We start from the raw sequence: 26,640 nt of genomic DNA on the forward strand, positions 1-26,640 counted from the left end.
AGATATGGGGGAGGGGTATGGATTCTTTGCAAAAGAAAAGGAAATGTCTTCATACAGATTATAGTGGCGAAGGCATGGCTTATTTACTTAGGTTGGATCATATGATGTATGAATAAAGCTGTTTAAAATGAACAGAGAGAAACATGTGCTAGAGAAAATGTAGAGAAAGAGATGTACCTATTCACTATTGGAAGTGAAACTGTGAGGTGCAGCCCCTCCAGAGGGCAGAGCGGTGTTTCCACAGGAGGCTAGGGGTGGGGTTGCCCTATGATCCTGCATCCCCAATTGCTAGCTATATACCTAGAGGAACTTGTATTAATCAAAGTCTTTTTTTTTTTTTTAAGAAAACAAAGGAAAAAATTAGCAAGGCTAAGCTGGCAGGAAACAGTGATGCAAATGTAATAAAACTGGAGGCCAATCTTTCTGCCAATGGGGATGTAGGCTCAGCATAGTTGAGGAGAAAATATTTCAGAGTCAGAAGAAAAGGCAAAGATATAATGTAGCTTTTATTAAGTACAGGAAAAAAGGAATTGGACTGCATGAATACAAAGATTCCAGTTTAGTCAAATTCCACAAAAACCCTTCCCATCTATGCGATCAGAGTTGCTGCCTCCATCAGGGAAATCTACACTGCCTTCCTGACCCCCAGGGACAAGAGGAAGACAACTGCCTCAGGAGTGGGATCCCCGTGGCCACGCATGGGGTCAGTTCCTGGTCAGTCCCAAGAGGCAAGGACAGAGGGCCTAAAAGGTCCCTCAGAATTACCCTACAGATAAACTCATGTTTGGAAAGATCGAGCAGAAAGTAGGGCAGAAGGCCATGTAAACAGAGCTGTGTGGTAAGTGGAATGTTCTGGTCTATGAAGTGGTGGGTGACAGACTGTCTGATTAGGCATTATAGGAAGAGGATGACACGCTGCCACCGTGGCCTGTCCAGTTAGTGTGGATAAACCGTCCCGGGCTGGCTAAGAGCTCATACGTGTGAGCTCCAAAGTAATCCCGCTGGGCCTAGAAAACAGGAAATTAGGTTGATCAGGATTATGTGTAAGCCCAAACCCCTCAGGAAACAGTCGGGCTAGTGTGTGACAACCACCCCCCAGGCTCACCTGGATCAGGTTGGCCGGCAGCATCTCATGTCTGTATCCGTCATAGAAGGAAAGAGCAGTGGTGAAGCAGGGCATGGGGATGCCTGCCTGGACGCCAGTGCTAATGGCCCGCCGCCAGGAGGCCTGAGCAAAAGAAACCAAGCCAAAGAGATGCAATTTGCCCACAGAAAAGATAACTGGTTCCACCCTAAATGAAAGATTTTCATAGACACCAATCTGGCAAATGGAAAAACCGACTGAACCAACTCCACTGAGACAGAACTGTAGTTCCACCCAGCTATAGGCTACATACCTGGCAGTTTTCAACAGCGGACTTAAAGAAGTCATCTAGCAATAGATTCTGAAGCTCTGGGTTTCGATCAAATGCATCTTTTATCTTCCCTAGGAATACACTAAATAATCAAGAGGGGAGAAATCAATGAATCATAAGTATAGCAGGCTGACTTGCTTGGGAGAAAGTAGGGAATATAAGTTGGAAGCTGACAGATAACCTAGAAAGATAAAGTAACATTTCTCATCCCCTAAAGTTAGCCAAATAGACTGCAAAGTCAGTGAAAATATAAAGTGAAAGGCGTAGTGTAGACACTCTAGTTAAAGCAAGTGATATGCAGGGAAAAAGTGAGAAGTGACCATCTAAACCTGTCTTGTTGCCAGTTTTCCAGTGACAGGACTAAATGCACCGGCTGGAGGGAAACTCTTGAAGCAGTACCCCCAGGTCACAGACCCAGTACAGCAAGGGGCTCAGTGTGGGCCTCCTTCCCCTTAGTCCCCAAGCTGCCTCCTACTTACCTTCTGATGATGCAGCCTCCCCTCCACATCAGGGCAATGCCACCATAGTTGAGGGTCCAGCCGAACTCGGTGGCTGCCTGTCTTAGCAACATAAAGCCTTGAGCATAAGAGATGATCTTGGAAGCATAGAGGGCCTAAAGAACAATACAAAGACTATCAGAATTGCAACTGGCAGAGTGACCAACTCATGTCTACTGGCCTTATCTCCATTCGCAGTGCAGACTCTAGAAAGGACAAGTGCATAAGAAAAGGGTAGAAATCAGGATCAAGGATGAAAGCTGAACTTTTTTTCCACCTGCCCTGCTGTGGCCTCAGTGTGTGCTTCCCCAATACCCTCTACTCCCCACTGCCCTCTAAGGGACCAAAAAAAGAAGGCTAATGCCAGGGACTATACCCACCTTCCGAATGTCCTCCAGGAATGATTTCTTATCACCTTGAAACTGCATCTTTTGGGGACCCTTCAGCCTTTTGCTAGCTTTTGTCCTCTCATCCTTCAGGGATGATAAGCATCGTGCAAAAACAGCTTCTCCTACATAAAGGCAGGGGAGTGGGGGAAGGGGAAGCAATATATTACCAAAGCTCACACATTAAACAAAACAAAACAGGGGAAAGAGATTACACCTAAGCCAGAGGATGCAAAAAAATCAAGATGGAGTAGGAAATTCAGTTTTACAAAGAGCTGAAAGTCTGAACCTTAACCCACAAAACTTAATTAGGTTCAGAAATTACTTTCATAAAAAAGCTCTTAATCAGGGCGGGCCATGGTGGCTCAGCAGCAAGAATGCTTGCCTGCCATGCCAGAGGACCCGGTTCGATTCCCGGTGCCTGCCCATGTAAAAAAATAAAAATATTTAAAAAAAAAAAAAAAAAGCTCTTAATCATTAATTTGATAACTACAATGTCAATCAATACCAGTATGTAACCAAGAAGATCAACCCAAAATTCTAAGGGGAGTTTTGAAGGAAAACAAAGAGTTAACACAATTATCGTTCAAAAGTACCCAGTGCTGGTCCATGAATAAAATGTCAATTTTAGAGAACTTCAGTTTTTAAACACTCACCAAAGACTCAATTTATTTTCATCTGAAGCACCAACTACTCATCAATTCTGGAACTAGTACACTGAAATAATCACACAGACTCTTCCTCAAAAAACCCCATTTCCTAATTCTTATACCTTCATTATAATTGTAAATCTTGACAAACACACAAATGTACTTTCATTATATCCAATGATCATTATACAATTTTAATGCTCATCATTGAAATGTCACAACTCTGAAAAAAACATTTCAATATAGTATTTTTTTATACTAAGTATCTCCAAAAAGTATCCTGTACAAAAAACATGTTGCTCAACTGACAATTCATATATTTAGAATAAATTACTCTTTGATCATTTTTTTCCCAAAGAAAAAATGAAATAAAATATCTGACAACTAAGAGAAGACTTTATTTTTGAAGAAAGATTACTAGTCATAACCTGAGAATACTAACCAAACTTGAAACACATGAAAAGCAGATGTCTTTCTCTCCTTGCCCACTACTTTTCTGTGTGCAGTGCACACACACGATGACTTAGCATTTGTGGAAGGAAGCTTTGTAAGGCAACTGGCGCAATGAGTAAATGTGGTTAAACCCTTCAGTGTTACTTAAGAGTTAGCCAGAAGTCTCATTTACTTCCCCATAGTTTGTTAAATGAAAACGGCAGCCACCCAGAGATTAAGTCAAACCTGTTTTAAATTTTTATAAGGGGTACAGAGTCTCTAAAACTATTTGAATCATAACGAATAAATTGTTCCCGGTTATTTTGCCACCGCACCCTCGTCCCACCCATGATATCACTGAGATTAGTTAAAGAGCAACCAACTTCCTTCTTTATAGAGCTGGACTGATCAACCTCCTTTCCTCCTCACTGTGCCTTACAACCACAGTTCAGTGTAAACAGAGTAACTGTAATGGAATTTCTAAGGCCAAATCAATAAGGAATTCAAAAGGAGGCAGGCCAGAGAGGGAGAGACAACTTATATCTGGAGCAGTAAATAGGAAAATCTGTGTTATTATTACACCAGGAGCAGAGTACCTTCATTAAACATGTTAAGCACCTTTTGTCATTCTCCTTTTCCATCTGCTTTTTATTATTTCCTTCTTTCCATATCTTTTTAAGTTTGATGCTTAGCACATATATAAAAACATGGACATATAAAAATACACAAGAACAGTATAGCAGTTCTCTTCTAAAGAGGGAGGAAGGGCAAGGATCTTTGGAAAAGAACAGTAAGGACTTTAAATGTACAGATAATGTATATTTCTAAACTCTAAAGAAAAGGACAACAAAATATTAACAATAAATTTTGAGCACATGTGCACATGCTGCTATTCTGTGAACTTTTCTAGGAGAAATTCCATTACAGTTACCTTCCCCATAAAAAAAGAGCTCAGGTTACTGACAGCACTCAAATCAAATCACTAATGCTAAAATTATTCCAAAGCTAAAATCAGCGGAAAGAAAGTAACTTTTGACTGTGTTGCCTCAAAGCTCATATGAAGGAGAAAAGGATTATAAAAAAGTGATTCAAAGGCAGTTTCAGCCTCTCCCCCTGTGAAGTGTTGTCAAGGCAGACAGAGCCTTCACTCTGAAGGCTGAGTGGGGTTGGCCTGATTCTTCGTTGCCAGGCTCCACCGATACCCAACAGGTCATCAAGATCACACAGTGAGGGTGGGCCACGGTGGCTCAGCAGGTAAGAATGCTGGCCTGCCATGCCCAAGGACCCGGGTTCGATTCCCGGTGCCTGCCCATGTAAAAAAAAAAAAATCACACAGTGAGGTGAGAGGAGTCAACTCAAAAGTGATCATTACCAATGAGGGTGACGGGAACCCCGTACTCCAGGGCCGAGATGGCCGTCCACTTGCCAGTGCCCTTCTGCCCCGCGCTGTCCCTGATCTTCGGCAGCAGGTGTTTACCATCAGTATCTCGGAACTTCAGAATATTGGCTGTGATTTCAATCAGGAACGAGTCCAGCTCTGTCTTATTCCATTCCTCAAATGCCTGTGTGTAGGACATACAGCACACAACGTGAAACAAGCAAGAATTATACCGGAGAACCTCTACTTAAATGGTCCGTCCTTTCTCTCTGTAAACACCGACCAGTGCTCCCAACCTGCTGGGCACTTGAGGCCACCAAGGTCTTCTCTAGTAGGCTTGAGACCTTCTGCTCCCACCAGATGAGTTTTAGGGTAAGCGGGATAACTGGTCTCAACAAACGGGTATTTGGGTATGCTGATGTTTTTATTACCAACAAGAACTGTTCTTTCCTCAGAGCCAACTGCTCCCTCACTTTACTTTCATCTCCCCAGAGGCTTTCCTTGATCACCTGATCTAAAATCTACCTCTTGCCCCAGGTAACTTTTCTTTGTGATGGTTACCAATCACTACCTGGTTTTAGAGTACATATATTTAATTATAATTGTCCATCTTCCCAGCTCCATGAGAGCAGGGACTTTTTTCACTATTATTTCCCCCACATTTAGAATGATGCCTAGTGCACACTTACGCATTCATATATATTATTGAATGAATATATTAAATATTACTTAAACCAATTAAATATGAACACGAAAAGAAAATGCTGTTTCCATTGAAACTAAGTTGATTTTTTTCGAATAACAATAAAGGCAAGTCAATGAAACAAAGGCAGTCAAAAAAGTGGGGATGAGACAAATGATAAATTAGGAGAAAAAATTATAAAAAGCCTGGAAGGATTCTGCACTGTATATATCTTGCAAGTGTCTTTAAATTGTGTTCCACATGAAATACTGAAACTAGAAATTCTAGATTATAAGAAAAATGAATAGAATGCTAGTCCACGGAACCATATTAGAGAAAAGACCTTGGCTCTATAAAAAATAATTGGTGAATGAAACTGCCTTTCTATGTTTTAAATTAAAATAGAATGCCATCTAGTTAATAATGGTGAAGTACTGAGGAAGAAAAGTAGATGTCTTCAGTTCACTTTGAAATATACCCAAAAATAAGATGAAGTGGATGGAAAGATGGAAAGATCGGAGATAAAGCAAGTGGAGTGACATGTTAATAGCGGAATCCAGGGGGTGGACACTCAGGTGTTCAGTGCAAACTCTCTCAACATTGCTATGTGTGTGAATATTACCACAACAAAATGTAAGGGAAAATATTTTAAAGTCTGCTTTGTGCTTCCCAACTTGGATTAACTTTTTTGATTAACTGTCAAAAAACCAGTCCCAACTTGATCAGACTCTCCTGTCCTCCGGTAGGGAAACTCTCCCCAGTGCGACAATGTGGGGAGAGGCCCAGTACCTGGCACGCAGGGAGGGCTCCCGAAACGGTGGTAATGACTGCCACCAACAGCTGCCCTGTCTTACCGTCCTATCACAGACAGCTTCCCTTAACTTAGGCTGAGTCCACCCAAGCCAGCAGAGACCAGAGGAAAAGGAACAAGGAAGGATTTACTGTCAATTAGCAAATCAATCCCTTCTCCTGGCAGGGGCTCCTGGCTGCAGTGAGGGGTAGAGGCAGCAGTGTGTGGGGCTTACCTGTGCCATCTCGCTGTGCTCCATGCCCAGCACGTCCCGCATCAGGTGGTAGGCCTCACAGATCAGCTGCATGTCACCGTACTCGATCCCGTTGTGCACCATCTTCACAAAGTGCCCTGCTCCCTCTTCTCCCACCTGGGTGACAGAGAAGCACCAAAGGGCACAGAGGGTCAGGTTAATACGCCAGCAAAGCCCACGTCAGTCTTGACGCCAATCCTTTGGCAAGGCTCTCTCCCCATACCAAAAATTACAAAAATGAAGAAAATACCCATTGTATTTTTGAAATAAGAATCATTATACAAAAAAAAAGAATCATTATACAACTCAGCACAAGCTTCAGTCCAATCTGATGTTACTTAAAATGAATTTCAGATTCATTCCCCTGAAGATTTTTCAAAGTCCCAAAATTTACTGTAAGTACCTGTAGCTCTTTGGCCTAAATTTTCCATTCTTTCTCACCACTATTAAAGCAACTCCCACACCCCAGCCCCAGGTAAAAGAAGTCTTTTTCCTGAAGCTACCACTTTCCAAGCAACTGGAGATTAGAATAAATCGGCTAATGTAAGTCACTTGAAATTAAAAAAAAGTAAAGTAATAAGTGCAAAAGGTTGTTTCTAAAGGCGACTGGCAGGTAAGATGACCTCAGAGCCCTCAACCTTGTAAGCCCGGAAATGTGCTTGATTAGGGTCCCCTCACTGACGAGATGCTGATTTGTAATAACAAGGATCTGCAAAATATCTAAAATTGGAATACTGATTTATGAATTTATGATGAGAAATTTAACTATGGACCTCAGTGGTTATAAGTAGTTGGTCTGATCAACACATTCTGTTCCTACAGACAAGATACCAGGGAAGCCAAATTATCTGAAAATTGTTTCATGGGCAGGGAATCAGAACACAGGGAGTGAACAGGGTCAAATGTTTAGTGGCATCTGGCTCTGCAATCACCTGTGTCCATCTCCATGACAGAAATATACCTGCCCAGTCTCTTTGCTGGCACTTTGCTTACACTGACACCAGGCAATTACTGAGACTTCCTTTTCCTACATTTCATCGTTGACTTGATTTTGACACTTTCTTTGGTCATGAAACAGCATGATTAATAAGATCTTACTTCACTTCATCCTTCCTGTTGCTTCAAAAATGATCTATGGAGTACATGCTTTTAGTATTTTTCTAATGATCTGAAAATAAGCCTTGATGCTTTGAAAAGTTAACTTCTGACTGGTCAAGATACATACAGGGATCTACTATTTTTTTCCTCAGGACTTTGTCCTAAATATCTATAAAAAAGAAGTTATTGCCACTGTACTTTTACTGGATAATCTATTGTAAAGGGACAAAGATTCTCTTTTTAATCCTTCATACCACTGAGAAAATCACTCAATCCTTTAAATCACAGCACCAGCTTCTTTCTGTCCTGAACGTGTTGTGACTGAAAGCCCTGGGCGACCACTGTAGCTGGGCAGCTGCTGTGGTTGAAGCCTCCAGGCGCTTTCATTCCCAGGAGCGAGGAAGGCTTCTCTCATTTCTCATCTGCCTTAACCCTTGTTTCATGTTTGCCTTTTATCATATATACAATAGAAACAAGCATTTAAAATTGCTGATATAAAATGAAAGAGGATTAGGAGCTAAAGAGATCATCTAGTCCAATCCCCATATTTTACAGATAAGAAAACCGAAGCCCCTTTGGGGAGTGCCTTGCCTAGTGCCACACCATTAGTAACTGGAAAGTCATCATTAAAGCTCAAGTTTCCCAAACCTACTGTTTTTGTTTTCCATCCACAGTATGGGCTGAAGCTGCAATAAAGGGCTAAGATTTAACAGCAACACAAAATAGCAGGAAGGAGGTACTATGAATTAGCCTGCAGCTATTCTCTTCAAGCACGCCACACCTAAACCCCAATCTATGAGAAAACAGATTTATCACATCCGTGGCCTGAAACAACTGACACAGCAACTGCCTTCAGTCTTCCTTTCACCTAGGCAAGCAAACTCCACTTTTGGTTCTGACATTCGTTCTTTGGCTACAAAGCAACAAGGCTAAATAACTCACTTCACCTCAACCTTCCTGTTCTTTACAAGATGAATTGAGTGCGATTTTAATATCAACCTCAAGGCTATGGATATTCAAATCCCAACTCAATTAAGATACGCTGACATGTACATTAGCTATCAGCTATACTAGCAAGTTAAAGCCTGAGAAACCTATGACACAAAGCTGACCGCAGGGACCAAGGTGGCCTTGTGCTCTGGGCACCCAGTTGCTCAGACACGCCCGTGTTATCAACTGGATTTAAAGAATAACCACAACTTGCCCAGTCACAGCAGGGTTCTCCGGTTCCTACTTTTGCAGCAATGTCTTGGAAGATTCTCTTGATGTGGGGCCTGTGGAGAAAAACAGTATAGTTCAGCTACTGAGAAAAGAAAGGTTGCTGTTTCAAATAACTTAAATACTCAGGAACCACCCTTCTGAATTTTGTTTTCTTTCTCATAGGAGGCATAAATATCCACTAAAAGTAATGAAGATGACTAAGTCCTCAAAGTAAACTTTATTCTCTTTGATGACTGCCCTGCCTGTCCCTCCAGATTCTGGTGGGCCCCCAGAGCAGTGGTTGCAGACTATCCAAATTTGAGATTACAGACAAAAAGGCTGGGCAGAAGCATCATCAAAGCACCAGAAGAAATTCCCACTGCAATAGCGAAAAGAAGCTGTGATTCCAAAGAGCAAGCAATACAAAAGTTCCTTTAAAGACCCTCCTCCATTAGGCTAGACGTCTGTTTTCAGGTAAAGTGAGATTCTGGACATTTGGGTCAATGGTAAGGACAGACAGAATCTCCAATAGTTCCAAGAGATACATCCATTATTACTCAGAGAAGCAACTATTCTTCATTCCTCCCACAGCTCCACTAGGAAGCCATATTAATTCCTGAGTCTTTGTCCTTACTCATTAATGACCAATGCAGGTTTCTTTATAAAAAGCTTTTGGTATAGACACAAAATCTAATAGCAGTTGAGAAGTTAACACTTAGGATTAGGGGGCTTCTCTGGTGTGTTGCATTCCGGCAGCTAGCAAACGAGAACAGGGGCTAACACAGCTACACCATAAGGTTTAGAACTTCACTGAACTTTTAGTGAGTGCTTCAAGTAAACACGTCCTGTCCACATCTGCTTCTCTCCAGTGTGAGAAAACTGAATAAATGAGCTATCATAGTACCTTTGTATGTCAAACATTTTCATGTGGATTATCTGCATTTCTAATAGGCATCTGGGCAATATAAATATTTTTAAGCTTCTGAGAAGCAGAAAGGCCTCTCTACTCCTGGATTTCAGCATACTGCAGAGAATCCCAAGACTTAGATATCACACAGGTAATTTAAGTAATAGTCTTGCCCAATAAATCATTCACCCCGGGGATTAAGTTTAATCACTCCTATACTTTAATACCTCATTTTAGAATATTTGGAAATTAAACCTGTTCAGAAAAGAACATTACCTTTCCATGTCTCCCTCATAAAGGACCCTTCCTTTGCTATTTCTTTTTCTTCTGTTCCATCTCTCTATCTTCCTCTATCTGGCTTTCTCTTTTCCTGCAGTTTCAGCAGTGGTGGGTGTTTCCCCTCAGGCTAAGTTATGTATAATTAATTTCTTTTATCTTTCCATTTTGCTTCTCCATCCCACTAACCCCCACTCCCATGTCTTACACATCCCTTCTTTCACAGCACCAAAGCACAGGGAACAGTGGGAAATTTGTTTTTTCCCCCAAGTCAAACAAAAATTTTCTACCTAGTTCCCAGGGACAAAAGAAGCCCAGCCAGATTTTTCCATTACTAACAGTGACTAAAGAAAGTTATTTTGTGACAATAAATCAGCTAAAAGAAGCAGATCTTACTCTTACGCCTAAGTCCTAAGTCCACTGGATACCACCTGTCTTTTATTATAGGCCTCTGAACCCATAAAGCCTATTCAGAACATCCAGTATCAGTCTTGGAGGGAATGTCAGAAAAGAAAAAGGACAAATAAGGAGTAAGGCACATATTTTATGCCAAAGCAGCAAAATGTATAGATAAAAGAAATATTTCTAACATCTCCTACCCCCAACACTCAGGGCACCACACAGATCAAGTGACATGACTGTTCATGGCTCATTCTCTATACAAAACTGGGGTCCCTCATGCTGAATTGGGGTGGGGGGGCCATGCTGTCAGCACTTACCAAGCTTCTTTGTTCCCTCCTGGCATGAGTGACGGGCCATAGCGGGCTCCTTCCTCTCCACCACTAACTCCACTCCCCACAAACAAGATTCCCTTGGCTTTAAGGTCTTGACATCGTCTCTACAGGAGAGAATATTAATTTTATCATGCTTCCAAAAAATAAATTTCCCACAGTGAGTGAAAGAAGACAGCAATAAGAATGAAGATCCCACATCTGACATGAAATGACCCAGGAATCCAGGAATAACCTGATCATTCAAGAAATCTCATTCCTTCAGTTTGGGAATTAAAATAAAAACAAATCCATGGATATACAAGATACCTACCTTGTCCCCAAAGGGGAGTAATAAAGCCAGACAAATTTCCAATTTTACTTGTAAAGACCCTGTACAATAAGACTCAACTAAATAAGAGTTGATTTAATAAAAATATGACTTATTGCCATTCGGCATTTCAAAGCATACAGGGACTTTTCCCAAGCCAAGAAGACAGACATGGTTATACACTGATGGATCATGCATTCATGGAAAAGGAAGGGGATAAGTTTTGCACAAACTCTCAGCCTGTTACACCTATGCAGTAATCATTCTCTTGAGTTATATGTGTGACTAATGAAAACCTCATTTATCAAGTATGTCTTTGCAGAAAAATGGCTGAGAATTGCTGCACCACTATCAAACCCCAAAGTATCAGTACCATAGGCAAGTTCACTCTTTTGTGCTATGTGTGACACTAAAACTTTTCTGCAATGTTCTGAGAACCCGGAAGAATTTGGACTGAAGAAAAAAATACTTACTGTGGTATCTCTGTATTCAGAATTTCCCCCATCAATGACAATATCACCAGTATCCAACAACGGTACCTGTAACCAAACACTAGCATTAAGGTGGACCAAAGAAACCAAAGGCAAAAATAAAACATACCATGGCTAATTAAAACCAAAGAAGTTTATCCCATATAAGCCCAGTTTAAAAGTATGTATCTCTTCCCAAATCAATCGGCCAAGCCCTGATCTTGAGGCTTGCTCTCGTGAAGCTTATGTAGGTAGCACAGAAGCTTAGCCTACCTATTAGTTATGCCTAAGAGTTACTTCTGGAGGACCTCTTTCGTTGCTCAGATGTAGCCTCACTCTCTTTAAGCCCAATTCTGTAAGTGAAATCTTTGCCCTCCCCCCTACATGGGACATGACATCCAGGGATAAAAGTCTCCCTGGTGGCATGGGAGATGACTCCCATGGATGAGTATGGCCCTGGCACTGTAGGATCAACAATGCCACCCTGACCAAAAGGGGGAAAAGAACTGTAACTAATAATCAGTGACAAAGAGCGTTCAAATAGTGTCAAGAAGCTACTCTGGAGGTCACTCTTACACAAGCTTCACTTAGGCACTGCTACCTATCATAACTTGCCAAACTAACCAAAACCATTCCAGCCAATCCTAAAGAACACCCAGGGCAAATATAAGATCCTACAAAGGTTCTATGCACTAGGATAACTTTCCAGAAACCTATGATCTCCAGATGGGTGCCTGAACCAAATAACACCTGAAACCTAGAGGGGCCAGCCTCTCCAGAACATTAGCTAGTTCCATCTCCTTACCCCATATTACTGACAGCCCCTTCCAACATGAAAAAGTTAGAATAGGCATAGCCTAAATATACCTAAAGAGTAGAAGAAAGATCATAGGTGATGGGGGAGTTATACAGAGAAGGTAGGGTTTAACAAATGAGTAGTATTGCTGAATCATTATATTGATATTTCTTTTAGTCTCCAGTATCTTAGAGCAGCTAGAAGTAATAACCTAAAATTGTGGAATTGTAACCCATACCAAACTCTGAAATCTGTTCTACAACTAATTGCTGTGTTATGCCTTGAAATTTATTGCTTTTTTGTATATGTTATTTTTCACAAAAAAGAAAAAAAAAGTCAATTGTGATGATAAAAATATATTTATTCCTTCTAACCTCCAATGTTCTGGAGTAGCGAGAAAGAAAAATCTGAGAGGATGATATGGTAGCCCATGAAAAACTCTGGGATCTATCCTGTAACTATTTGTTGAAGAATGCTTTGAAAATTACTGCTTTTATCAGTAAGGGGTATGGCATGTAAAATTTTTTGTTTGTTTGTTATATTTTTCTGTTGTCTTTTTATTTCTTTTTCTGAATTGAAGCTAATGTTCTGGGAAATGATCATGATGATGAATATGCAACTATGTGATGATATTGTGAATTGCTGAGTGTATGTGTTGGGAATATTTGTGTTTCTCGTAATTTTTTTTGATTAATAAAAAATTTAAAAAAAAGAAAATTACTGCTTTTTTCTTTCTTTGCTTTCTATATATGTTACATAATAAAAAAAAAAAAGGACAGAATACTTAATCTTTAGGAGTCCTCTCTTGGCTAGGTCTAGAACCTTAGCTCCCTATTGGAAAGCTTAGGCCCAGCTAACCCACTCAGAAACCTCCACAACTAAGATCAGTCCCTTAAACTACCCTGCAGATATTAAAACAAACAAAGCCTACTTTTAGAAACCTAGAAAATTTTATATTTCAAATATAGTTTGAAACCATCTGGTTTCTATTCTCAACCACTACAGCCAAGACTAACTCCAATAGAATGGCTCACGACCTATAATATCTCTATGCCTAGAACAGAAGAGGGGTCCAATAAATATGTATCAAATGAATGGTTTTGATCACCACTATTAAGGGGTGGCAAAAAGAGACTGAGCCTTGAACAAGAATGTCTTCCTACAGCACATGAATATAATAAGCTATATTGCTTATTATTCAACCTCCACCCACCGCAAGGCTCTAGTTAACATTACTCAACATTTTCTGATTCTAAAAAAGTCTACTATTTTTAAGCCCATCCTCTCTGGAGCTAATCATAGGCAGCTTGGCATTTCACAACACAAAAAACAGAATGTTATTCCTCTCTAGGTCATTTATTTAAAGAAATGGCAGTGTTGTACAAATTCTTCTCTCTACAGGAAAAACCCCCACTGTTAACACTACTCTTTCTAGAAAAGGTGTGTTGATCCCTTTCCTGTGTTTACCATTACTACACTTTTTACAATGAAATGTTTCCCCAAAACTGGCTGTGCTTTGATTTTTTTCAGGTGTTCCTGTAGAACTGTTTATGAATACCAAAATAGATTATTTCCACTGGTTGCCCTTAATCCACGTACATATCTCTTTTTTTCCCAAAAGAAATACTTGCTAAAGCTAACAAATTGTGTAGTATAAAAATAAGTATCCACTAATCACAGTTCCCAAGATTCCCAACGGTCTCTACATATATCAAATTAAATTATACTATTATTTGAGAGTTGTTGCTCTGAGGGTGTTCTAGTTTGCTAGCTGCCAGAATGCAACACACCAAAGATGGATTGGCTTTTAATAAAAGGGGGTTTATTTTGTTAGTTCTTCAGAGGAAAGGCAGCTAACTTTCAACTGAGGTTCTTTCTTATGTGGGAAGGCACAGGGTGATCTCTCCAGGCTTCTGTGTTTCAACAACTTTTCCCAGGGTGGTTTCTTTTTGCATCTCCAAAGGCCTGGGCTGAGCTGCGAGTGCTAAGATGAGGTATGCTGAGCTGCTTGGGCTATGCTATGTCACACCCTCTCATTTAAGCACCAGTCAATTAAATCAAACATCATTCATTGCAGCAGGCACACCTCCTAGCCACTGCAGATGTAATCAGCGACAGATGAGGGTTCACACGCCATTGGTTCATGTCCACAGCAATAGAACTAGGCCCTTTCACCTAGCCAAACTGACACCTGAATCTATCATATGTCCACCCCTTGTCAACTTGGCCACTACACACATCACCTTTAAACAATATTAAGAGAAGAAAAAATTCTCTTCTGGCTATGGACCTATAAATCTCAAAACACATTATCTGGTGCCAATATGCAAAGGAGGATCAGTCACAGGATCCATAGGGAGAAACTGGAAGGAAAACCTGCAGGGCAAACACCATTGAATTCAAAGTCTGAAAGTCATTTATCCTTCAGCTTTAGAAAGTGGCAGTCCCATCCTTTCCAAGGGCCAATGCAGTGGCCCACCTCTTTCCAAATCAATCTCAGGGGACACTGAGGAGACCACCTTTTTCTCGGCGCCACTCTCTCCGGCATCAGGGGCCATACCTGGGCTCTGTGCCATTTCTGGGGCACAAGCTCAACCCCTCCATGTGGTGGCAGCCAGGCTCTCTCCAGTCTCCAAGGAGCATGCTGTACCTTCTCAAAGGCCTGAGACAGCACAACTCTTCCACTGCAACAAGTTGGGAGACTCATCTTCTGACATCAGGGCAAACTCACTCTCTCCATGTATATGGGTGGGTCCACTCTCCTGGCCGAGGTTTCTTGGCTTCAGGCCAAGCTTGCATAGTTCTCACTCTGCAAACTCCAATTTGTCCCTTTTGTGTCCCCCTCTGTCCAGATTGGCAGTGGTTCCATTTACACCAACAGTCTCTTCAATCACTTCAGGACTTCTCCATCATTCTCTTCACAGTTCCCCCAAAATCTTCCCCTTAGCCATCCAAAAAACCGTTCCAACATATCTGGTATTTGCAAACCACAGTAGCACCCCACTTCTCAGGTACCAAATCTGTTCTAATTTGCTAGCTGCTGGAATGCAACACACCAGAGATGGGCTGGCTTTTAATAAAAGGGGATTTATTTCGTTAGTTCTTCAGAGGAAAGGCAGCTAACTTTCAACTGAGGTTCTTTCTTACGTGGGAAGGCACAGGGTGATCTCTGCTGGCCTTCTCTCCAGGCCTCTGGGGTCCAACACCTTTCCCTGGGGTGATCTGCTACATCTCCAAAGGCCTGGGCTGAGCTGCGAGCGCTGAGATGAGGTATGCTGAGCTGCTTTGGCTGGCTATGCTGAGATCTCTCATTTAAGCACCAGCCAATTAAATCAAACAACATTCACTGTAGCAGGCACACCTCCTAGCTGACTGCAGATGTAATCAGCAACAGATGAGGGTTCACATGCCATTGGCTCAGGTCCACAGCAATAGAACTGGGCACCTTCATCTAGCCAAGTAGACACCTGAATCCAACTACCACAGAGGGATACTGAGAAAAATCAAATCTATTTCTAAATTTGACTACTAAGGTTTACTGGTGAATGGCACTAAACATTTGTAAATACATACACCGCTGGAACTGCAAGTTTTTTTCAACAACAAAGATAGCTCAGAGAGCATGTGAAGACTACTGTTGTCCCCATTCTTATTGTTAATGAATTCTTACTGAAATGTCTCTTAGGGTTCACAGAATTTTACACATAAGGAATTATTACCACCCAAGGATATGGTGTTACTTAATTTGTGCCAATCTAGTTTATAGACAGCGAGACATTTAAGCAATTGTTTTGTCAGAACTGAGCAGTTCATGTTCAGGAGTTGATAAAAAAGAAAACTCTGAAGGAAAAAGAAGCGAAATAGCTAACGGAAGGAATAAAGAAAGCTCCATCATGCTAGCAGCCACTGGGTGCAAAGCCGACCTCACCAGTTTTTCAATGAAATCATCGACGGCTTGACCAGCTTTCACAAGAAGTACGATCCTCCGAGGCTTCTTCAGCTTGGAGACCATTTCCTCCAAGGAGTGAGCACCAACCACTTTGGTTCCCTTTGCCTCATTGGCCAAGAAATCATCAACTTTGGAGACTGTCCTGTTAAAAGCACAGACCTAGAAGGAGAAAAAAAGCCTGATTGAGAGACATATAAGGACATATAAGACCTAGAAACTGGACGGACCAAGTGAAAAATGAAATTTCCATTCTACCCAAGGTTTTGCGGGAGGTTAGGCCCGACTTTTCCTCCTTGTTACCCAAACAGATTAAGTTTCCATCTGCTCCAGGCTGCCTGGGTACAGTGAAGCTAAGTCACCTCAGTAGTATAAAATGGCAGAGAACAGAATACACGGCAAAGGTCAGCTGCCCCATGGCATATCAGGCAAAGAGTCTGTCACTAACTGTGACTCACAATCAGATCTTGGAAGCAGCCAGTTTCAGAATGAGCACTGTCTTCTGTCAATGAGAATACTGCATCTAAGCCAGTTTAGGATTTAGACAAAATTTTCACAATCCCCAAACAGCATTAGGCAACAAAGTTAAGAGTTTCCAGAAGACTTCTTCTCCCTTGCCATTATCACTTAAGACAGTGATTCATTTATCCAGACTTCAAACCTTATAGAACTGACTGATAAGTTCAGCAGAACTGTTCTTTGAGAATTCTAGAGCTGGCCCTCCCATGCACACATGTAAGATTTAATGTTTCTCCTTCCTTTAGAAAAAAAAGCCTTAAGCAGCAACAGAGTGTATATAAACAGAAATGTTTCCAAATTACATGGGATCTTAGCTCCAGCTGATGCACAGCAAGAACCCATAACAGAAGACACTGTGTCCCTACAACTTACCACGAAGCCGTGGTCATTCATGTTTAAAATTAAGTTCTGGCCCATGACGGCCAATCCAATCAGTGCAATATCAGCTCTGAAAGAAGGGAAACAAGAACAAAGAGAGGTGTCAGTAATTACTTAATCCATTTCAACTATTAAAATTTCTAGGGGTTGACACAATAGCTTTTCTTAACTTTTCTTCTGTGCCCCCTACGGCCTCTTTCAATTTAGGATCGAGGTAATGCAACCTTCTGTGCAACTATAACAGACAACCCCACACTCTGCCACTTCAAGGAGTCTGAGGTTCGGGGTAAACTAAACGTGCACTTAGGAAGTTATTCCTGACGTGCAGTCTCTTCTTCGTTCTACCCGATCTGGTAAACCTTCCTTATTACAAGTGTCCTAAACTCCCTCCCGCTCTCAGGCGGTGAAGCCCCCGCAAGGCCTCGGCTCAGGCCGGGCGTGGCCTGCACAGAGTCCGGCGGTCCAGCCTCCTTCCTTGGTCTGGGAAGGATCGAGTCCGGCTCCGTGGGGACCAGGGCCCCGACTGTCCGCAAGGCTGCCCGCCGCCCCCCGCCAGCCACGCCGGCCCCGGGTCTTCCCAGGAAGGGGGCTCAGCCCACAGTCTTCGCAGCGCGAGGAGCGGAGGAGAAGGCTGCGGGCAGGGCTCGGGATCCTGGCGCCCCGGGCCCACATGTGAGGCCGCGCCCGCCCCCGGCGGGGGAGACAATCCGGCAGGCCCCAGCCGCGCGCAGGTGAGTCACTCACTGGGCCATGGCGGCGGCGGACAGCGCAGAACCAGAGGAGGCTGAGGGGCAGACGACACGCTGCTCGCGGGCGAGGGAGGCTCTGAGCCAGGCTGCCGCATGCCTCTGGGGGCTGAGGCCGCTCACCGCCCGGCTTTCCTGTGCAAGCCAATCAGAAGGGAGGGGCGGAGGGCTCCAGCCACGCCACTGGTCCGTCCCAACGCCTGTTAAACCACCCGAGGTAAAGCGGGCCCACCCACTCCCCAGGCCTGATCAGTAGAGCGCCGAGCACCTCGATGGCATCACTGCTGAGCGGGTCGGGGGCTCAGCATTGAGGGCAGGCGGAGGCGCCGCTGGACCCCGGGCTGCGGCCGCGCGCGCCTCCCGGACTCCCCGCCCACGGTGAGGGCTGCGCTGCGGCCTCGGTGCGGATGGAGGGGCGCGGCGGGCGGGGCGCGCGGTCAGTGCTCGGCCGGGACAAAGCGCCGCGGGAAAGACGGCCGCTCACTGGGTGCCGCGCGGAGGGGTCCCCGCACCGCGGTGCCTTGGGCCGCGTGGCCGTCGCACCTTCCGTCAGCCGCGCGGCGCGGCGCGATTGTGGCCGAACCCCTCAAGTCGGCGCAGGCACCAAGGTTTATTCACCCTGGCTGGTAGGCACACGTGGGCGGTGCCGGCAAAAATTGCCCTGGATGGGAAACAGCACCTCCCTTTTGGCAGGGGAAGAAGCGGAGACGCAGTCAGCGCTGGCAGTAAAACGAATGTTTCCTTGTGATAGGACAGGGCTTGGGTCTTTCGATCCAGCGCAGATGTCACGTAATGGGACCCCTTCCCTAGTGGCCGAGAAAAGAGAGGAGGGTTGATGATGAAAGGTTTGACCAGAGCATTAATTGCCATCTAGGAAATGCAGGTCTCAGAAGTCCGCCAGGCGCCTCCAACAACAGTTACTAGTGAACAAGACATTTGAAGATTTTGTTTTGCTGAGAAGGCTTCCTACCACCTAACATAGTGAGTGCTCACCAGATGTCTGATTACAAAAGTCACACAGCTGATCGCCCAGCTGTGTCTATTGCCAGCACACCAGATAACTTTAAATGTAGGTTTTAACAAATACTATTATTATAATGGTCATGGAAGCAAATGCCACACTATAGCAATTTTTTTTTCTATTGGAAGCTGTGTATACCTTAAATCATGGGAAACATTTTTTAATGCAACAATGGAATCGTACTCTGAGTTTTTTAAAAAATGACATTGCCAACTCCTTTATCTTGTGTAAATGCACCTCTTTTGATATTGGGTTTATTTCACAAGAGGCATTCTATCAACTTGGTTTTTTTTCGCTTGAGTTGCTTCCACATTTGCTTGTTCTGTACCAGCCAGGGCCTATACTCCTAAAGGTAAAGTTTTTCTTTTCTGTCTACACTCTTCCATTGCCTGGAATGGTGTTCAGAGACTTGTGTTTGACTCACGGTACAGATGTCCAGGTGGGACCAGGTCAGAACAGGTCCCCCTCCTGCAGAGAAGAGATGCCATTGTCCTGTGAGTCCTTTCCTTCCTTCATGCTTGCTTTTGCTTAATGCAGCAATGTATTGCTGTGAGCAAGCCCAGTATTTATTTTAAAGCTATAAGCAAGTTACCTGGCTGTCCCCCATGGCCTCCAGCGCTGCCCTGAATGGAGGAAGAAGTGACAGGATTTGGAGAATAGATATAGCCAGGAAAATTGGAGGGAATGGGGCAGCTTCAGAGACTGCAGTGGCCAAAGCCCTGAACTGAGACTCAGTAGTCACCCCAGCTCTACTCAAACAGGTCACTGTGTACCTGTGGATGAACTAGGCTGGTACGAATCTTGGAGCTCTCCCAACTCATTGTTCCCCAACTCCAGTGTGCAAGGATTTGCCTGGGGAAGCTTGTTAAATGGGAATTATAATTCTGTAAGTCTGGGATAGGATGGGAAACAATTGGTTGCAGGTGGTCTATGGACCACCCTTTGAGAAACAGCAAACCTCAAAGTGTGGTCCAGGACCCCGGCAAGGACAGCACGTTATCGCAGAAGTCAGTTGGTTTCTCAAATGACCCGGAACTTTTTTCTTAGATGTTGCCTGCTGGCAGGAGAAGGAATGGGCTTTGATGTCCGGCTGACCTCAGCTTGCATCCATTCTCTTTCTGTCTAGCAGTGTGCTTTGGGCAAATTACTGAATCTCAGTTTCCTCATCTGTAAAACATGGACAGAATCTCACAGGTAGCTATAAATGAAACAAATGGGAACCTGTGTCTGGTACTTGGTACCCACATACATGTTTCTTGTTTTTTTTTGTTTGTTTGTTTGTTTTTATGGAAAGGACTCAGAAACAAGAGACCATGGAAAGATAGGACTGGGTCAAAAACTTCCTCCTTGGCTTCCTTTTGAAACTTGGGGCAAGAGTTAGAAGAGCACCTGTGCTGCTTCCTACACTGCTCCTGAATGATCTCCTCTCTCCAATTAGTTTGTTTCAAGCTCAGCTGCTGATACATCGGTTCATTACTTATTTACAAAAGGAAAAGTTTCCATCAGTCAGTGACATATCCATGAATTTGACAATACCTTCCTGATCCAAAGACAAACACACATACAACCCCCTCATCCCAGGAGTTTTATCCTCTTCTCCACAGTCCTTCCCTCTGTCCTGTACCCCTTTGGGAATAGGGTGTCCCAGTGCATACTATTACAATTTCATTTTTTTTAGTTTTTTGCCAGAGCCTCCCAATACAATGGGATGCCTGCTAATGTGTGTGTGGTGGTTTGAAATTGTTATGTACTCCAGAAAAGGCCAAATTCTTTTAATTCATTCCTGTGGGTCCAGATATGTCTTAGGGGGGACATTTATTTTTTCTCTCCATGGGCAGGCACCGGGAATTGAACCCGGGTCTCCAGCATGGCAGGTGAGAACTCTGCCTGCTGAGCCACCATGGCCCACCTGGGGTGGGGGTGGGGGCTTTTGATTAGGTTATCTCAATTGAGAAATTGCCCTCAGGTGGGTCTTAATCATTTTACTAGAGTCCTTTATAAGATGAAACCCAAGGAGCTCAGAAAAAAGCCCTGGAGAAGCTAAGTGAGGACCCACAGAAGCTCAGAGAGGAAGCTACAGAAGCCAGATGCTGAAAGCAATGAATCCTTGAAGCAAAGAACAGCAAATGCTGGCCATATGCCTTCCCATATGACAGAGGTGCTCCAGATGCCAGCAGCCTATCTTCAGAGTCCAGGTATTGTCTTATGATGCCTTAAGTTGGACATTTTCAGGCCCTAAGAACTGTAAATTGTAAGAGCCCATCGTAAAAGCCAACCCATTTCTGGTATATTGCATTCCAGCAGCTTTAGCAAACTGAAACAGTGGGTCTCAATCTGAGCTTGGGTTGACCAAGTGGACTTTGCCAGGGTGGAGAAAGAACTGCCTGCTAGATGCCCAGCTTAGGTGATAAATTTTACTTTTAAAGACAAGCTTCACAGTATACAATACCTCTCTCTTCCATCCCACCATCTACATCCCACCAGCACACTATGTTCTGGAGACACTGAATGGACTTTCTGGTTCTAGAACAGGGCCTGGGACACTGTTTTGTCTGCTTTCTACAATTGTGCAGTGTTGGTTTGCAGTCAGTTCCTCCAGGAGGCTTCCCCTGTTTTTCCAGGGTGATCTAGGAGCCTGCCTCATGTCCCAGTTCAGACTGCTTGTTCCTGCTTGTTTTCATTTCTGTCTCCCCCATTGGACATTAAGTTCAAGAGGTTAGCGGCCATGTCTCCCTCATTCATAAGTATATTTCAGTCATCTTACATATGTTTTGCACTAAGCAGATGGCCAATAACTCTTGCTGTTGAATGTTTACACGAGTCTTTTAAAAAACGGTCCCATTCCTTCCAGTTGACCTGGAACATCCCAGGTTCACATGTCTTCCTGCACTGTTATTAATAACGACGGCTTTCACTCTCAGAAGTGTCTGGTTTGCATGGTAAATTATATTGGCATCCTATTTTTTTAAACAGTTTTTATTATGAAATATATACACATAAAAGCAATAAATTTTGAAGTATGTTATAAGTAGTTATAGAACAGATTTCAGAGTTCGGTATGGGTTACTGTTCCACAATTTTAGGTTTTTCCAAGACACTGGAGACTAAAATATCAATATAATGATTCAGTAGTCATACTCATTTGTTGAATCCTGTCTTCTGTTATAACTCCCCCTTCTCCTTTGATCCTTCTCCCACTCTTTAAGCATTTATGGGCTATGTCCTTTTTTATGTTTTCATGTTGGAAAGGGGTGTCAACAATATGGGATAGGAGGATGGAACTAATTTATATTCTTGGAGAGGCTGGCCCCTTTGTGTTTCAGGACTTATTTGGAACCCATCTGGAGGCTTGAGGTTTCTGAAAAGTAATCTTAGTATGTGAAATTTTTGTAGAATCTCAGATACAGCCCTAGATGTTCTTTTTAGTTAACAGGAATGATTTTGGTTGGGGGTTGGCAAAGGTGGCAATTAGCAATATCTAGCTGAAGCTTGTGTAAGAGTAGTCTCCAGAATAGCCTCTTGACTCTATCTGAACTCTCTTAGCTACTAATACCTTATTTTTTTTATACTTCTTTTCCCCTTTTGGGTCAGGAAGGCATTGTCAGTCCCTAGGTGCTAAGGCCAGGCTCATCCCTGGGCATCATATCTGTTGTCAGGGAGACTTTCACCCCTGGTTGTCATGTCCCACCTAGAGGGGAGAGTAATGATTTCCATGGAGAATCGGTCTTAGAGAGAGGCTACGTCTGAACAACAAGAGAAGTTTTCTGGAAGTAACTTAGGCACAACTATAGGGAGGGTTAGGTTCTCCATTTCACAAATAAGCTTCTCACAAAGCAAGCCTCAAGATCAAGGGCTTGGCCTGTTATCTTGGGATTTCCCAATATTTGAAACAGTATTAGGAGTTTCCCTGGTGGTAAAGCTTAATAGTTCCACATTTTTTCAACCTTCCCTCAAGGGACTTTTCAGAGCCCTATTATTATTTTTTTTTAACGTGGGCAGGCACCAGGAATCAAATCCGGGTCTCAGGCATGGCAGGCGAGAACTCTGCCTGCGGAGCCACCATGGCCCACCCCCAGCACCCTATTTTTAAATGATACATCACAACTTTATATCACTGAGCTATGACTTACATGCTATATAATTAAAATTGGAGGACAGTTGGATGACTTTTAATTCAATGATACAGTTGTGCAGAAAGTTTAGAATACTTCCACCACCCCAAAAGTTTCCCTCATGCCTGTTTGTGATCAGCCTCTGCTTCCATTCCCACCCCCAAGTAATCTTTGATCTACTTTCTGACTCTAGAGTTTTGCTTTTTTAAGAAATTTGCAAGTAAATGGAACGTTAAAATACATAATCTGTTGTGTTTGGCTTCCTTCACTCAGCATAATGTTTCTGAGGTTCATCCATGTTGTTGCATGTATTGCTGAGTGGTGTTCCATCGTACAGTAATATAACAACTTGTTTACCCATTCATCTGTTGATGCACATTTGGATTGTTTCCAGATTGGGTCTATTATAGCTAAATTTTTTTTTTTTGCATGGGCAAGCACCGGGAATTGAACCCGGGTCTTCAGCATGGCAGGCAAAAACTCTGCCTGCTGAGCCCCCCAGGGTCCACCCAGGGTCTGTTATAAATAATTGTTTTGAGCATACATTCATGTACAAATCAGTGTGTGGGCTTGGGTTTTCACTCCTCTTGGGTACATAGGAGTGAAATTGCTGAGTTGTATGGTAAGGGTATGATCAAGTTTTTAAGAAGCTGCCAAAGTGGCTATAACATTTCCACCACCAATACGTGAGGGTTGCAGTTTCTCCACAACTAGATCAACACTTGATATTATCTGTCTTTGTGATTACAGCCATCCTAATGAGTATGAAGTGGTATCTCATGATTTTAATTGGAATCTCTCTAATGAGTAATTTTGTTTAGCATATTTTCAGGTGTTTATTAGCTATTCATATGTCTTCTTTAGTGAAATGTCTACACTATTCATTTATCTTTAGTAAAAGATCCATACAAATCATTTGCTTTTATTTTTTCATGAGCAGGCACCGGGAATCAAACACGGGTCTCCTGCATGGCAGGCAAGAACTCTGCCTTCTGAACCACATGGCCTGCCCTTTTGCTTATTTGTAATAAACTTGTTTTAGAATCTTTTAGATTTACAGAATAGTTGCAACGATAGTTCAGAGTTCCCTTATACCCTCACCCAGTTTCCCCTGATGTTATAATCTTACATTACCATGGTACATTTGTCACAACCAAGAAACCAACATTGGTAAAATACTATTGAATAAACATCCCACTGATGCACTTTTTTCTGTTTCTGTCCTATCCAAGATATCACATTCTATTTAGTCATCAGGTCTCCTATGTTCCCCTGGGCTGTGATCTTACCCTGCTTTTCATGACTTTAACAGTTTTAAGGAGTACTGGTCAGGTATTTTGTAGAATGCCCCTTATTTTGGATTTGGCTGATGTTTTGTTGTTTTGTTGTTTTCCTTCCTGGTTAGACTGAAGTTATGGGTTCAGGAGAAGAATACCAAGAAATAAAGTGCTCTTCTCCTCACATATCTGAAGTGCCTACTCTCAACATGACTCAGCATGGATGCTGACCTTCACCCTTTGCCAAGGTTGTGTTTGTCACGGTTCTCCACTGCACAATTAAAATTTTCCCTCGCTTTCTATGCACTGTTTTTTGTAAGCCTTTACTCGGTGCAGCCTACTTTTGTTTGTTTTTAACAGTAGGATTGTCTTTTTATTTTTGAGTTGTGAGCGTTCTTTATGTATTCTAAAATAAAGTTCTTTATCAGATATATGATTTGCAGATATTCTCTCCAGTTTGTGGCTTATCTGTCTTAATGATGTCTTCTGAAGAATAAAAATCTATAAGTTTGATAAAGACCAATTTATTGTGCTTCTAGTGACATATTTTTCAAAATATTTGCCTACCTCAGGGTTACAAAGATTTTCTCCTAAGTTTTCTTCCAGATGATTTATAGTTTTACCTCTTACATTTAGGTGTATGATCGATCCATTTTGAGTTAGTTTTTGTGTAACATGTCATTTCATATTTTTTGCTTATGGATATCCAATTGTTCAATATTTGTTGAAAAGAACCACTAAAATACCATAAATATGTTTATGTCTGGGTTCTCTATTCAGTTCCATTTGTCTTACGTCAGTACTATACTGTCTTTAGCTTTGTAGTAAATTATAAAAATTATATAACTAGAGTTCTCCAACTCTGCTATTCTATGTAAAAATTGTTTCAGCTATCTAGTTTTTTGCCATTTCCATGTAAATTTTAAGATCAGCTTATCAACTGCTACAAAAAATCCTTCGGAATTTTATAGCAAATGCACTAATCTATAGATAAATTTGGGGAGAACTGTCATTTAATAATATTTTGTCTTTCAGTCTATTTAAAGATTCTTTAATATGCTCCATCATTTTGTAGTTTTCACTGTACGGATCTTACACTTCTTTTGTTAAATGTGTTCCTAAATATTTTATCCCTTTTGGTATTATGAATAGAATTTTATTAATTTCATTTTCAGATTGTTCAGTATATAGAAGTACAATTAATTTTTATATATTAATCTTGTATCCTGAGACCCTGTCATGCACAATCATGTCATCAGCAAATAAACACTATTTTACATCTTCCTTACCAATTCATATGACTTTTATTTATTTTCCTTGCCTACTACACTGGGTACAATCTCCATTACTGTCTTGAAATGGTGACAGGAGACATCTTTGCCTTGTTTCCAAACTAAGGGGAAAGCATTCAGACCTTCATCATTAAGTATGATACTGGTTTTAGGTTTTTCACAGATACCCTTTATAAGGTTGAGGAATTTCTCTTCTAGTTCTAATTTGTTGCGAGTTTTATATATATCATGAATTGGTGTTAGATTTGTCAAATGCTACTTCTGCACCTATTGAGATCATCATGTTGTTTATGTCCTTTATTATGGAGTATTGGAATGATAAACCAATCTTATGTGGTATTTAATAATTTTTAAATGTTGCTGGATTCCATTTGCTAATAGCTAGTATTTTGTTATGGAGTTTTGCATCTTTGTTCATGAGGGATATTGGTATTTATTTCTTGTGATGTCTTTGTCTGGCTTTGGTGTCAGAGTAACATTGACATTCATAAGGTAAGTTGATAAGAGTCTTCTTTGAAGAAATGGAAAAGCCATATCCATGGCATAAAATATCTGGATTTTAAGGGCGTAAAATCCAGAATATATAATTACAACTCAACAACAAAAAGACACACAACCTAATTAAAAATGGGCGAATACACATTTCTCCAAAGAAGATATAAAAATAACCAATAAATACATAAAAAATTGCTCAACATCATTAACCCTTAGGGAAATGAAAATGAAAACCACAATGAGATCACACTTTATACCCACTAGAATTGCCATTATTAAAAGTGAAAATCAAAGTGTTCGTGAGGATGCAGAGAAATAGGAACCCTTGTACATTGTTGACAGGTATGTAAAATGGTACATCTACTGTGGAAAACAATCTGGCAGTTTCTCAGAGTTAAGCATAGAATTACCATATGTCCTGGCAATCTCATTTCTAGGTATATACCCCAAATAATTGAAATAGTATTTGTATACTAATGTTCATAGCTGCACAATTCACAATAGCCAAAAGGTGGAAGTAACCCAGTGCCCATCCATAAATGAGCAGATAACCAAATGTGGTACATACATACAATGGAATATT

General features: G+C 42.0%; 1 protein-coding gene and 1 long non-coding RNA gene across 2 annotated transcripts; one reads left to right on the forward strand and one right to left on the reverse strand.

Moving 5' to 3' along the window:
- Positions 1-488: 488 nt before the first annotated feature.
- PGD (phosphogluconate dehydrogenase) lies at positions 489-18,139 on the reverse strand. Its single transcript, XM_077151369.1, has 13 exons — positions 17,859-18,139; positions 17,109-17,184; positions 16,200-16,379; positions 11,479-11,544; positions 10,684-10,802; positions 8,786-8,855; positions 6,466-6,600; positions 4,753-4,942; positions 2,293-2,423; positions 1,895-2,028; positions 1,398-1,497; positions 1,106-1,228; positions 489-1,007 (listed from the first exon to the last, which is right to left on the reverse strand). The coding sequence occupies exons 1-13, from the start codon at positions 17,864-17,866 to the stop codon at positions 888-890; spliced, it is 1,452 nt and encodes a 483-aa protein (XP_077007484.1). The 5' UTR covers positions 17,867-18,139; the 3' UTR covers positions 489-887.
- On the forward strand, positions 18,130-25,554 carry LOC143674946 (uncharacterized). Its single transcript, XR_013171293.1, has 3 exons — positions 18,130-18,238; positions 20,871-21,076; positions 24,399-25,554. It is a non-coding gene; the product is annotated as an uncharacterized LOC143674946 (long non-coding RNA).
- The last annotated feature ends 1,086 nt before the right edge of the window (positions 25,555-26,640 follow it).

Source organism: Tamandua tetradactyla, chromosome 2, assembly GCF_023851605.1.
Source record: "Tamandua tetradactyla isolate mTamTet1 chromosome 2, mTamTet1.pri, whole genome shotgun sequence".
NCBI lineage: Eukaryota > Metazoa > Chordata > Mammalia > Pilosa > Myrmecophagidae > Tamandua > Tamandua tetradactyla.